The 14,484-nt window shown below is 49.8% G+C and overlaps 1 protein-coding gene across 1 annotated transcript in view; it reads left to right on the top strand.

Moving 5' to 3' along the window:
* PLXNA4 (plexin A4) overlaps nt 1–14,484 on the top strand; it is a 438,400-nt gene that overhangs the window by 340,683 nt on the left and 83,233 nt on the right. The window contains exons 6-9 of the mRNA XM_030308459.1: nt 365–488; nt 1,193–1,346; nt 2,573–2,672; nt 5,155–5,269. Of these exons, the coding sequence (XP_030164319.1) occupies nt 365–488; nt 1,193–1,346; nt 2,573–2,672; nt 5,155–5,269 (493 nt within the window). The remainder of the gene's footprint in view (nt 1–364; nt 489–1,192; nt 1,347–2,572; nt 2,673–5,154; nt 5,270–14,484) is intronic.

The following is a 14,484-nucleotide window of genomic DNA, read 5'->3' as shown; positions in this document are numbered from 1 at the left end:
GATATAGGGTGAGAATAAGTCTCAGGTTGCCTAAGAGGAGAGGAGAGTTACAGGGCTGAGGATGGATGGGGAGGTAGAATAACAGGACTTTGCAGCTCTTTATGTTAATGAGGAGTAGGTGAGGGGTCTTTAGGATGACCCCCAAGTTTCTGCAGTTGGCAACAAGTGATTAGAATAACCATCTTTTTCACATTCAGGCACGGTGGGGGAGGAACAGGCTGGAGGAAGGAGGCAAAGAGGGCAGTTCTGGACACATCGAGTTTGAACATGTCCTGGGAGCCACTGGCAGTGCCTGACCTCCGTGCCAGCCCCTCACTGGAGCAAGTGGCCTTCTCCTAAGTCACTCATTGTTCGTCCCTCCCAGGTGCACCCGGAAGGAGCGCTGTGAGAGGTCCAGAGAGCCCCGCAGGTTTGCCTCTGAGATGAAGCAGTGTGTCCGGCTGACTGTCCATCCCAGCAACATCTCTGTGTCCCAGTACAATGTCCTGGTAAGGGCAGTGGGATCCGGGTCCAGGGTCACGGGAGAAGCCTCTCCCCACCAAAGCCCCCCAATGTCCTTAAGAACTGGGCCAAGCCTGACCAGCAAAGCTGCTCGAGAGCAGCTTTAAAGAATGTGTCCCTGGAGAAGGAAGAGGGGGACACGTACAGGAATACTGGGGCAAGGCCCTCTGCATAATGGATGGAAAGATAGGGGAAAGTGTGACAGCAAAAATGATTGAATGGGTGACCAAGAGAGGGAGGATGATGAGAACTATATCTTTGTCTGCAAGATGGGAAGGATTCATGTACAGAGGAAGAAAGGGGCAGGATATCGCCCATGTTCACGCACTGGGCACTTGGCGGTTGGTTTGCCGTTTTTCCAAAACAGGGGATGATGGAAGAGGAGCTTGGCCAGCAGTACCTCAGTCCTGCCCGCCTTTCTTTCTACAAACAAATCCCCTAAGCCCTCCCATTTGCTGGGCCAAATCCATTCATATGTAACGAAGTCTCCTCTGTGTCTGTCTCTTTACCTCCCACCACTTCTGGTCTTGTGATCAATCGCGGCTTTCTTTATGTTAATATCACCTCCAGTTTTCTCTCTTTTCTTTCTCTCTGATCTCTCTTGCTATCCCTCTTTCTCCTTTTATTACATACCCTTCCGTGCCCCACTTCACTCTCTTCCTCTCTCTCCCCTTGCCGGGGCTGTTCGCAGCTGGTCCTAGAGACATACAATGTCCCGGAGCTGTCAGCTGGAGTCAACTGCACCTTTGAGGACCTGTCAGAGATGGATGGGCTGGTGGTAGGCAATCAGATCCAGTGCTACTCCCCAGCAGCCAAGGAGGTGCCCCGAATAATCACAGAGAATGGTGAGTGTTCCCCAGAGGCAAAGCTGGGTGGCATGTCTTTCCTCCTGGCCTGATGAGAACTCAAGACAGGCGTGGGGGGGTGGTGGCGCGGAGGAAGCCCACTGGCAGGGGAGAGTCAGAGGAAGGGGGTGCCTGGTGGGTATGATACAGAACAGGAGGATGAAGTGTCTTTTTGCTGCTCTCAGAAATGACTGTTGAAACCAGGTGAGCATCCTGGAGTCGGCCTCATCCTAGGTAGGAGCAGCTGCAGAGAGCACGGAGAGAGGCAAGGCCACAGCATCAGAATGTGCCAGCTGAGTTTAGAGATTGTCCTGGAGCAGGAGAGGGTGGTGTGGAGGGGCAATGCGGGAGGGGCAGCTGGTCAGGACCATGGCCGGGGGGTGCCTATGTTAGGGCTCTTATGGCTCTGTCCCCTGCCTGAACTGCTGGGTCACTGATCTCAAACCACTGCCTCCCATCCCCACCCTTCTCTGCCTTCCCAGAGCTGCACGTTCATGGCCAGCTGCACTGGGAGGAACAGGGGTGGACAGAGGCCCAACGCCAGTGAGGGACAGGCCCAGCCTGGGCAGATTGATTCCATGTTGGCCCTCCCATTTGGGCTTGTCACATTTGTTCCGAGCTGATTGATTAATGAGGCTCTCGGGGAAGGCACAGAACAAGGCTGGAAGTGGGGGCCTGGGGTCAGGGCTGTGAATTAAACATGGGCTTCCAGCTCCTCCCTGGCGCCAGCTGAGGGTTCCAGGGACACCCGCCTGAACGGAGCCCTGAGCCCACCAGAGGAGGGGGTGTAAGACCAGGGTGTCTCCTTACCGAGATGGGGAAGGAAGTCGTGTGTGCACATACATGCACATACATGCAAAATCTCTCGCGTGGCTTGTGGCAATGTTACAAAGCGTCTACATGTTTGTCCTGGTAGCTAATCAATGTGTATGTTTATAATTCTGTGAGTCTGGTGTGGACACCATGCATGCAAGCCTGTCAGGGTATGTGCACATGAGAGCTGGTGAGCAGATGAGGGGTGGGTGCCAGGAACACAGTGTGGAAGGAAGAATAGACCAGAAGCACCCTCTGCAGATGTTCTCAGGGCTGTCCTGGGACTGGGCCCCCCTGAATCAGAGTCCTGTTAGGGGAGCGGCTCCCCTTTCCCAGTGCACATCACTCTCAGTAGGACCCTCACATGGGATCCTGGCCTTTTCCCTGACCTCGTGGTTGGCTCTGCCCCCCAGGGGACCACCATGTCGTCCAGCTGCAGCTCAAGTCGAAGGAGACGGGCATGACCTTTGCCAGCACCAGCTTTGTCTTCTACAACTGCAGCGTCCACAATTCGTAAGTGCCTCCCAGCCTCACTCAACTCCCTGTTCCTGGGGTCCGTGATCATCCAGCGATAGAAGATGCTGGCACTGTTTGCAAGAAGCCCTATAAGGAGGAGGATGAAACAGACCCCTTCCGTGGCACCCACAGGGTTAATGGGAAAAGCAGAGCTGGAATGAGAAGAGTAAGAACTTGTAGGGTGGGGATCTCCAAATCCCTGACCTATACATCTCTGGCATCAATCTGCCTCACCTGATTCAGTTCCCACCATCTGTTGAGGAGGAGGGTGTCCCTCACCTGAACAACAGAGCAGCTAGCACCCTGGGTGAGAGGAGGGGTGTTAGGAGGGAGAGAAGCCCCCACGTATGTCCAGGCCAGGGCAGGTGGTCCAACAAAACCCTGAATGCTCAGCTCTCCCCAGTGCCCTGAGGGCTGCTGGGTCAGGACTCAGGCTGTGGAGAGTCAGAGCAGGGCAGAAAGGTCCATGCTGGCGGGCTCTGGCCTGGGAAGTCTTACTCTGGCTCTAGCTCTGGCCCTGGCCCTGTTTGACTGAATCGTCCATTTCCCAAGGGAAGGCACAGAGGACAGAGTCTCGGGCTCTCGAGTCAGACCAGCTGGAAACTTAACCATTCTGTGTCCCAGTGTCCTCTGTCAGTGGGGAAATAATAGTCCTCCTTCCAGGACTGTCACCCACATATTCCACCTCTGACATGGCAAGGGTACTTCCAGGCAGAGCTGTGGTTGGCTGGGACACCCCTGGTTGCTGCCCCTGCACATCAACCCAGCTTGGCCCACAAGACACCTGTGAAGACTAGAAGAGTCATTACAAGCACAGCAGTTAAAGCCACTGTCCAGGCGCTGCTCGTGTTTTTGCTGTTATTTTATTATTATTTCCTCTGTAAAATGATGGAGTTGGACCAGACTGAGAAGGTACAAGCCTCCTTTTTTTTTTTTTTATCATAGAAACCTTTCTCCAGCCAGAATTAGATGTGGAAGCCCAATATTCAAGACAGATGAAAGTAGGAGCTACTCTGGTTGAGGGTTGAGGGCTTCTGGAACCCCTCTGTCTTGGAATCCCATACATCTCCTCGTCTCCAAAGAAGCTCCATGGAACCCCCAGGGTTCCATAGAGCACAGTTTGAAAACCATAAAGCCCTGCTTGTTTTAAAAGGCTATCCTGTTTTCCTCTCCCTGTAGGACAAGCTAGTTAACATAACCCAAGACATTTTGGGACTTTAGGCCGGTGGAATGTTAGTCTACCTATCTGGTTATGGCAGCTGTGAATCTAGAGCTTGGCTCTCTATGGGGCTCCCAATAAGAGGTAGTCGGGCCTCCCAGCCAAAAACAAGTTGCCTCAATGCCAGAATTCTCTTCCCGCTTCTTGTCATGGAGCTGCCCGTGGCTTTACCATTTGGTGGCCTGATCCCTCGCTCCCCTTTTGCCCCTCTAGGAAAGCAGAGTGTAGACAGATGAAATCGTGTGTGAAGTTCCCATGCAGTCCACAAAGTAATTTTAAGCATCTACTTTGTGCAGGGCAATGTGTCACTCATTAGACAGGAAGGATCAACAATTAATAAGACTCAAAGACTCAGTCTCTGCTTCCCAGAGTCGTGGCCTTGTGGACTAGTGAATGAACTGGACAGTGAATAAGTAAAATATGGTACAACAAGGCCAGTACTGCCCCCAGAGACATAAACAAAGTGATTAATGGGAAAAGGGCCCAGTGTGACCAACTCTCTGTTGGTCGAAGAAGGAAGAGGAGATGGCCAGGTGAACAAAGGGAAAGCAGTACTCCAGGTAGGAGGAGAGCGTGGGGAGAGCATAGCCTGTTCGTGGCAGAAATGCCAAATACATGTGGAGACAGTGGACCTGGACATCCTGAGGGGCTTAGACTGCATGGCAAGCCATTTGGGTTTCGCCCTCTGGAAGATGGGAACCATGCTGGGTTTTTAGGCAGGAAGGATCTCTTCTAAAGTTGTCTTTGTGTCTTGGGGGTGAAGTGTAGAAGCAGGGTCGCCAACTGTACAGGGACCCACTGCACTGAGAGAGAAGCCTCAGGACCTTCCTCTGCCCAGGTGGGACCATGTGAGTCCCTGACAGTGAGACCCTAGAGTCAATTTGAATTAAAAGTCAGTTTCTTTCTTTTCACTAACTTATATGGGCCCTCTGAATGAAACCCCCTACTTCAGACCTCATTGCCCCCCAATTCAACAGAAGAGGTCAGCGTCCTGTGGAGATGGAGAGTGGTTGATTAGGCCCTTAAAGATTAAGGTTTTCAACCACCTGAGTTGGGGGTGGGGGGAGGCCACAAATTCTGGGCATCCTGAGAAATTGGTGCAAAAAGGGTCAGATTTGTATCAGATTTGCCCTTCATGAGGGTTTGAAGGTGATTTCTCTTAGTATTAAAAGATATTTTACTAGACCCAGGAGTCATAGGCCCTCTGCTTTGGGTTCACCCAGGTTCTGTGATTTGTGCCTCTTCCTCCTCTGTGCTCAGGTGCCTGTCCTGTGTTGAGAGCCCATACCGCTGCCACTGGTGTAAATACCGGCACGTCTGTACCCATGACCCCAAGACTTGTTCCTTCCAGGAAGGCCGAGTGAAGCTGCCTGAGGTAGGTCCTGGCAGCTAGAGTGGTGAGTGCTGCTTGCTCTGAGCATGGGGCACAGAGGGCAGGCCTTCCCTTAAGAAGAGAAAACAGGCAAATCCCACGGGACACCTGCTTCTGCCCCAACCGCAACTCTTAAGGGACCACTTCATGAAAGCAGGAAACAAGCAAAGCTCTGTGCTGGGGCCGGTGGGCTCTGAGTCAGTCCTGGAGGCTGAGCTACAGGCAAAGGTACATTCCAGGTCACTCCAACCATGAAGACGCTCCACATGCCAGGTGAGTTCTAGAACAGTTCCAGACAGATGAGTGTGTATGTGATTGAAATAATTGTAAGTCCACAGCAAGACTGTCTATAGACTCCTTGGCTGTCCCTCGGAGCACTGTCCACAGAGCATATCTGAGATCAAATAGGACAAGTTGGGTCAAAGGGAGAGAGAAACAAGAAAGAAAGAATGGTCAACTTACCAACCAGAGTCGTGGTTCTCAAAGTGTGATGCCCAAACTAGGGCATCAGCATCACCTGTGAATTTGTTGCAAACTCAGAGTCAAGCACTCCACCCCAGACCAACTGGACGAGAAAGTCTGGGGATCGGCTCAGTACTTGGTGATTCTGCTGCACAGTCCCATTTGGGCATCACTAAAGTTGGCTTCATGGTGAAGAAGCTGTGTTTTTATTCTCTCCTAATCTTTATTCTCATCCTTGAACATTATTCATCACTCTAATGGAAATACTCTATGCCTCTGCCGTTTCCTTTCTTAGGCTGTAATTTTGTGGGCAAGCACCTTAAAGATAATGGGTGTAAAATTACTTTGGAGAAGTCCTGCTATTGTCCAACCATTATGGTGCTTGTGTGACTCCAACTTTCAGGCCAGTAGGACTGAACAGAGTGATTGCCTTAGAATATTTAGACTAGAAAGATATTTATGTATATACAGTGTTGGTTAGACCCCACTCAATGTAGAGCTGCCAGCCTGGCCCATGCTCTCTTGGCCAACACTGGACTCGGACAGTTTCCAACATCTTCACCCCCTTCTCCAGCCTTGGGTGTACCTTCCAGCCCCCTTCGCATACCCACACATGTGCCATGACCATGTGGCAAACCCCACGGCTTTGAGAGCATTGTCTTGGGACAGGAAGCAGAAAAGCTGTTTAGGGTACAGGAGGGGGAATGGTGAGCACAGAGGCTCATCCCAGTGCCCCTGTCCCAGACTTCTACCCCCAGGGGTTTGGCCAAACCTTTAATGGCAGGAGGGAAGCTGTCTTGTCTCTGAGACTGACAGGTCAGGGTGATGTACGCTCTACTACCAACACCTGTGGCACGGGGCTCTGCTAAAGGGAAAATGACTGGACTCTGCCTGGCATTGAGAAAATCCGAGCTCCAAATCCTATTTTCCCAGGCTCTGATGACTGAGCAGGAGTTCTACAGGTAGAGAGTGAACAGACCAATTCATTTTAGAGGTAAAGGCAAGGAATGGTGAGGTTGTCAGGGGGAGGGGATGATCCCAGTTGAGAGGGAAGACACGAAGAGCAAACAAGAAAGAAACAAGAGAGGAACAAAGAAGAGAAAGAAGAGGTTGTGACAGTCTCCGAACATAAAGCTGTCTCCCTCTATGATGGGGTCTGTCTCTGGCTAGCAATGGCTACTCTGGATCATAATCGAGAAGAGACCCACACTTAGATTGCCCTTTTATGGGGAGAAGGAGGAAAGAGAATACATGTTGGCTTTCAAAAGGAACGTGAAGCTAATGTGTATGTGTCAGTTCTGTTCTTTAAGAGAAAATGGATCTAAAGCTCGTAGGACAGACATGGGTTTGACTGCCGAGGGGTGCACCACTGACATGAAGACCCTGATAAAAGGTTATACAGTTTCCTCAACCCTGAGCCTTTATTTTGGGGCATGCAGTCAGGAGAAGAAGGTCTGCTTCACCCACCAAGACCAGGGGCTGAGGGCACAGGAAGAAACCTCTTACTTTGTTCAGGAACCTGCAAATGACTTGATGGGAACAGAAACGAAGAGGTTTTCAGCATCTCTCCGGCTTCCCGGACCGGTGTATCTGGCAGAGGTTTCATGTGGGGAGAGGCCCAAGGATAAATTAGATGAAAGCAGAAACAATTGAGCGATCTGGTGGATTTCAAAGATGCCTAATCATTTAATTACCTTGAAGGAGGTTTTCAAATTTCTGCTTTTTCTTTCTTGTTTGCTCCTCTTGTCCCAAGTTTCTGTCTTTAAATACATAAAAGCAGCTTGCATCTGCCGCTCAGAAGGAGGAAAAAAGAACTAGAAGAGAATTAAACAAGAGCCCACCATGTTTCCCAGTGCAGTTCAGAGATCCCTACAGAAGAACGCTGTCTTTAAGCGCCCAGATTGCCAGCCAGGCACAACCCCCCATCTACCTCTGGGGCTGTGAAGCCTGCCAGAGAGTCACAGCACCTCACAGGACGTGATTCCGGAGCCCCTAAGAAAGGAAAAGGCCTGAAAGAGCTTGGCCAATGGAGCATGGTGATGAAGTAACCTACCACAGCCACCCTCAGACATTCTCCATTTCACCCAAGCTGTGTTATGGTGAGCCTGGCAGACCACTGCAGCCAAAGGTCCCCATGCCTCCCTTATTACATCACCGAGTGGAAGCAACTTTTGCTCCTCTTTTGGATGTTTCTTTATCCTAAGAAAAGGAAGCTCTGAGGCCGTGTTTCTGGTCCAAGTTTGGAGGCTGCCTTCTACCCACCTCAATATGAGGGCCATTTTGAGTATAATGTAGTGGGGAAGCTGGAGTTGACCACTTCACGATGGGCGTTGTAGCAGCAGTATCCTGGGAAATGTACCGAAGGGAAAAGAAGTGATAAATATTTGTGGACTATTGACTGATCCAGCTATTTGGGTCAGTGGAAGGAGGTCATTGTGCTCAGAGCTTAAAAGGAAAGCCCCTGGCTTCTAATGGAAATAAGGTGATTTTTTTTTTTATGTCGTTGTTTTGTTTTCTATGGTTTAGTCCCTGGGAAGAGCTATAGCAAGAATAAGAGGTAACAAAGAAAATTACACATTTGAAAGGTGATGTTATAGAAGCTTCCAGACACAAGTGTCCCCTCTCCCTGCCAGGGGAAGAGCTTATTCATAGCATGGTACCTGAAGCTTCGCTGCGGGTCAACGTTTGTCCTACATTACCCAATTCCTGAGCATTTCCCATATGCAGGGCATTGTGAGAGGTTTCGAGGTGTGTTAGAGACCTGTAGTCTACATTGAGAGATTAGTAAAATGGGACCATTGGTCTACATGATCTTTTAGGTTCTTTAATTGTAAGTGGAAATAAGCCGGAAAGCACCAAGGAGGAGTCCATGCCTAAGAAGTGGTCTTACAGGATGAAGTTAAGTCCAGGCTGTGGTCTCCTTGTTGTACCTACCAGGGGACTCCCCCTCAGCCTCAGGGGATACCCAGGCCCAGACCCATCCCCACAGGATGAGAGTGAGACCCAGGCCCAGAGATTCTTCTGGAAGTCCCTGGGTTTTCATTTCCTTTCAACCTTTGAGTGTGGGGACACAGACAGGGCCTTTTTGTTAGCAAAGAGGGAGTCTGCCAGGTGGCTCTTCGGCTCTCCAGCACCATCTTTTATCCCCAGGAAGGCTTTCATCCATGCGTCTTCCAGTTTCAACACTGGCTTTGTTGACTGTCACCAGGGATGTTGAATTACCTCTTTTTTTTCCCCCTGAACAAAGAGTGCATTCAGGTGAAGTTATTGGTCTGGAACAGAGAACTGGTCGATCATTGTTGTTATTATATTAATGGCAAGTATTCTAGCATAATTACAATTATTAGAAACAGAATGCCCAATAAACGTATGTTGTTTACAGTAACTATATTCCGGTTACAAGGAATGATTTTGTTTCAACTAATGATGGCATTGGGATAACAAGGCTGGGTCTTTAGATCAACTGCCAGATCCTACATACCAAAAAGAAAAGAGACATGAAGTCAAGGAAAGCAGAAGTAGGGTGAGTCTTCCTGTGCTCAGCCCTTCTCCCAAAGTTGGGACAGACTTCTTGCTTCCCAGTGGAATGGCCTTTCCCAAGGGCAGCCATTAACCTGGCCGTGACCCCATGTCTACTAGGCGGGAAGGGCCTCTGGTCCCTGAGTGACTCTGGAATCCCCAGGCTCTGCCATAGCCTCCCCTGAACCCCCATCAGGCCCACACACTTAATAACAGTGATCCATAGGAAACAAAGGTGAACTTCCATGGAAAAACAAATCCACTGACAAGAATTTATCCTCCATACACTATTGTATTGTTATTTCTCATCTAAACTGGGATGCAAAGTCAGCTGCAGCTGAAGCTGTTCCCTAGGAGCCAGACCAGATGGGCTTTGCTAGGAAGGCCCACGGTGCACAGGCTCAGAGAGAAAGTTCCTGTAGGCCCTCCCTCTTCTTGAAGTTCAACCAGCATGTACTCCAGAGAGCAGGTGTAAGATCAGAAGAGACAAAATGAATTCTGTCTGATTTCTGAAGCAGTGCTCGTAAGGTTCTCCTAACATCCCCTACCGACACCCCGAACATGAAGCTGTGGACAGATGGGTATTGTAAAATCTGCTGAACCCAATTGTCAGTCCTCTCCAAGACCGAAGTGTTGGCAGGGTGAGGATGGTCCTAGCCCCTGGACTGCTGTTTGCCCCTCGTGCTGAAATAAACCCCATGTCCTGAGACAGGGCAGGCCAAGGGCATTTACCTGCTGTTGGACTCTGGAGAGAAATTGGGCCATCTACCTTATAAGTGATTCTGGCAAGAGGAGCCATTCCTGGGGCCCAACCCAAGGGATCAAAACCATCCTTGCCATGCCCTTCACCTTCCTTTGAGAAAACAAAGCCAAAGCCAGCTAAAGAACTTGCTTCCAATCCATGCACCACCCCCACCCCAGGTATTCCATTACTGGGTTGCCGTTTCTCCAGACAATTGCACTTTCCATCAATCTCGTCTGCCCCACCACCCCCCTTGAGGTTATGGGTATTTCCTTTCTGTATTATTACTTTGCTCTCTCCATAAACCAGCCCATCGTAGATCACGCTAATGGCATTATAAACTTGGGGAACAGCAAGAAAATATATGGCGCGTTACATTTTTGTATTGGGCATCATGGGTCTGAGAAGGTGAGTGTAAATTTGGGGGGTTGGCTGGGGCTAGGGCTGGCTTCTTTGGAATTGATGGGGGCTGAGGCGACAGTTGTGGCGAGTGATGCCCCGCAAATCACTTATTCCTTAGCTGCCCCTGCCCTGCACTCCCCCCAGAGCTTCACATTTCCCCAATCTTGCCGTAACAACTAGGAGAATTAGAGCCCTCATCTTGTACACACACGGGGGGGCTGTAAATCCACAAGCCTACCACCTGCCTCCCCAGGCAGCACTAGCCCTAAGGGCAGTCTTTCTTTTCTCTCTCAGCTCAGCAGCGTGCTTTATGTCCTTGTTCAATTATTTAAATATGCAATGAAACCTCTGTATAAAGCAGCCGCTGACATGCTGGACATGGTAGATAGAAAGGCATCTTTGTGCTTTCATACTTTGGCTTGATGTTCCTGCTCCCTGCCATTAGCATTGCTATCTTTACTTCCGTGTGCATTTCCCTGAAAACCAAAACGTGCGTGGGGCTGGACGGTCGACCTGGAGCCCGCCGGAGCCACCTCCTAAAAGCCAAGACACTGAAGATTTTCTTTCACTTCACGCCACAGCCACTCTCAGCCCTCAGTTCTTACAACTGCAGAATGTAGCCACAAGCAAAACAGCCTCCAGGGGAATCTGGTTCTTGAACGTATGCATTTGTCTCCAAATAATCTTGTTAAATGCAGGTGCTCTCCACCTCCAAGAGCTCGCCCTTTCCATTTATAGTTCAGAGTAATCTCTTCCTTGAAAAAAGAAGAAGAGGAAGAAGAAGAAGAAGAAGAAGAAGAAGAAGAAGAAGAAGAAGAAGAAGAAGGAGAAGGAGGAGAAAAATATTATGTTTTTGAGGAATTCTGTATGGGGGGCTAGATAATCATCTGGGGACAAAAATCAGTAAGATGATCTGGTGAAAATATTTTGTTCCTTGTCATTGTGGGAACTGAACGAGGTCATGGGTGTCCTTGGTTCTTTTACCATGAATGTGGCCGTGATCGTATGTGTTGGCCGTGAAACAAGATAGCAAACAGGAAAGCGCGTGGAAGGTGATGGAGGTGGCGAAATGTGCACTGGATTGAAGCCTTGAATCCCTTGTACCGTGTTGACTAGAATCATAACAGCATCACACACTGCCTACCAGAGCCACACCGCCTGTATGACTGTACCAGGTTGCAATGCGCCAGTTATTAAATATTAAAATACTTCCCTACTGATAGGTAAATGGCCACTTCCGGAAGGCTCCCCCTCCAGCCCCTCCAGTGTTCATTCAGCTGTTCGATACTTTGAATACCACACTTCCACCTGGTTGAGCAGACATTGTTATCCCAGTCTAGAGATGGGAAAACTGAGCTTCAGCAAGGCTATAAAATGACATGTCATAGTTCATCTATTGGGTTAATAATAGAACTAGGACCATAAAATTCATTGGATCCAAACCAGCTTCTCTATTCTGTGGCCGAGGAGACCCAGAGGGTTTGAGGGGGACTTGTCCAAGGCCACGTAATTGGTTGGCAGAGGTCCCATCACAGAGCATATGGAACATGCAGCTATAGGATGTCACCTTCCAGAAGAGGGAACTGCTGTTAGAGAGCAGCAGTGGATGGACCCGGGGCCTCTGTACCTGTCCCCCTGTGTTTGGGGCACTTAGAGCTGTTGGAGTTGCCAGGCTCTGAAGCTCATAAGGGGTGGGAAGAGCTGGACAGTGGGAGCTGATGGGGTGTTTATGGAAAAGCACACAGAGGTAGTAGCAGGGGAGATGGATCCTTTGGAAGTGAGGTAGGAAAAGGGAGTAGATGAGGGACAAGGTGCGGCCTGAGCTGGTCAGGCAGTAGATGAGGAAAGAACAAACATTTGTTGAATGTTTGCTGTCTCTGTGTCAGGCACTTTATATGTGGTAGTTCATGGAACACCTCCCCACCAAAAACCCTTTGGAGGAGGAGATTTTAATCCCCACTTTCAGTTAAGCCAAGCAATGACTAGAGCCCTTGCAAGATTCTGAAACTAGCAGGAAGAAGATAGCCTTGCATTCAGAGATCAGTGGCTCCCCAGCCAGGTTCTTCCAGTTAAGGACTCTCAGAGGTGATTGTCTGAACCCCAGCCTGCCGTGGAGGTGCTGGGAAGTCAGGTCTGGAGACACAGTCAGAGAAACAGGGAGGTTTCCCTGCACCTTCCCACGAGCAAGAGGTGGTTTGGACCTGAGATCTCAGCGTGAGGCAGGTCAGGATCTGAGGAGCTGGGATGGGAGGAAGGGGCAGTGTGGTGGCAATGGTCCCTTCATGCCTTACTGCCTAGGGAAAAATTGCCATTTTACATCTCTATTAGGAGGGACACCGGGGTCAATCGGCAGTACCACCAGAGGAAAATGGGCCCAGCCCAGCCCTGGGCCTCTCCAATTATTATTAATGAACTTACTCTCAGACCTGCCAACCTTTTTATATGCAAACTAGGCCTTTATGGGGCCACTGGCAATCAGGACTCATTAAAGAACGTGTGCCAAGCCTCAGAGAGAATCTTCCAGAGGAAGAGAGGCTTATGCTTCTACCCACATCCTATCACACCCACTAGAAGCAGCCCAGCCGGAGGCCAAGTCCCAGCCCCCACAGGAGGGTGTTGCAGCTCCCCTGTCCTGCTATGCTCGGGGAGATCCTTCCGGACCCGCCACCCCATCCTGAGGGGGTCCGGCCCACCAGTAGGAACTTGCCTCTTTCATTAAGGGTAGGAAAGATAGTGGGTTGACATTCAACTTCAGCTGCCAGCATGTCTGCTGATACTGACCATTACTTGTCCTCTCCCTGCCTTGATTTCCCCTTTGCAAAGTAGAAGGGATCCATTAGGTTGGTCCAGAGGACTCTCAGATTCGAGACACTTTCTGAACATCGTTCAAGGGCAGCAACATTTTGCTGTAGGAGATGGAAGTGAGAGATCCAGGATTTCTCTTACTCCAAATGCAACCATATGCAGACATGGATGCAGCAGGAGGGAAGGTCAGGCTTGTGCTTGCTTTAGAGAGAGGAGAGCTGCCCAGGGCCTCAGGTAAAGGGAGGAGCGGAGTCAGGACCCTCTGGCTAGAAACTCCCTGCTTTTCGTGGATCTTCTCTCTTGATCCTCCGCCATCACACACCTCCTGCCCCAGTCCTGAGCTTCATCCTAGTCACTATATCATTCCTGTCTTCTACGTGTCCTGTGTTCTCATCTTGCTGGGGCGGGGGACACAGAATGGAGCTTCTAAGACTCTCTCCATGTGGGACCTCCAGGTCCCTGGAGACCGTGCACTTTAGAGCCTTAGGACCGCATGCCAGGTTCACTGCTCCGCTCCTTCTCCCCTCCTGCTGGCCTGCCTCCTGCTGCTCCTCTGTGTTTTTTATTTTTAATCATGGAAAAATACACACATAAAACTTACCATCTTAGCCAGTTTTAAGTGCAGATCTGTGGCATTAAGTACATTCACACTGTTGTGCAACCATCCCCACCATCCGTCTCTGGAACATTTTCACCTTCCCCAACCGAACGAAACCCTGTCCCCCTGAAACACTAACTCCCCATTTCCCCTCCCCCAGAAAGCACCATTCTGTCTCTATGAATTTGATTATTCTAGGTGCTTCATATGAGTGGAATCATGTGATATCTGTCCTATTGTGACTGGTTTATTTCATTTAGTATAACATTTTCAAGATTCACACCTGTTGTGTGTTAAAATTTCCTTCCTTTTGGGGGGGCCTGGGTGGCTCAGTTCGGTGAGCATCTGACTCTTGATTTCGACTCAGGTCATGATCGCAGGGTCATGGGATTGAGCCCCGTGTCGGGCTCCACGCTGATTGTGGAACCTGCTTAAGATTCTCTTTCTCCCTCTGCCCCTCTCCCCTCCTAGCAAGTGCTCTCTCTCTCTCTCTCTCTCCCCCAAATAATAATAATAATAAAATTTTTTCTTCCTTTTAAGATGGAATCCTATTCCATTGTAAGTATATATCACATGTTGTTTATCCATTCATCCACTCATGGACACTTGAGCTACTTCCACCTTTTGGCTGTTGTGAATAATGTTACTACAAACATGAGTGAGCGAGCATCTGTTCTAGTCTCTGCTCTC

Source organism: Lynx canadensis, chromosome A2 (genome assembly GCF_007474595.2).
Source record: "Lynx canadensis isolate LIC74 chromosome A2, mLynCan4.pri.v2, whole genome shotgun sequence".
NCBI classification, from domain to species: domain Eukaryota; kingdom Metazoa; phylum Chordata; class Mammalia; order Carnivora; family Felidae; genus Lynx; species Lynx canadensis.
Note: the sequence above shows the minus strand (reverse complement) of the source record. Positions and strands in the feature narration are given on the sequence as shown.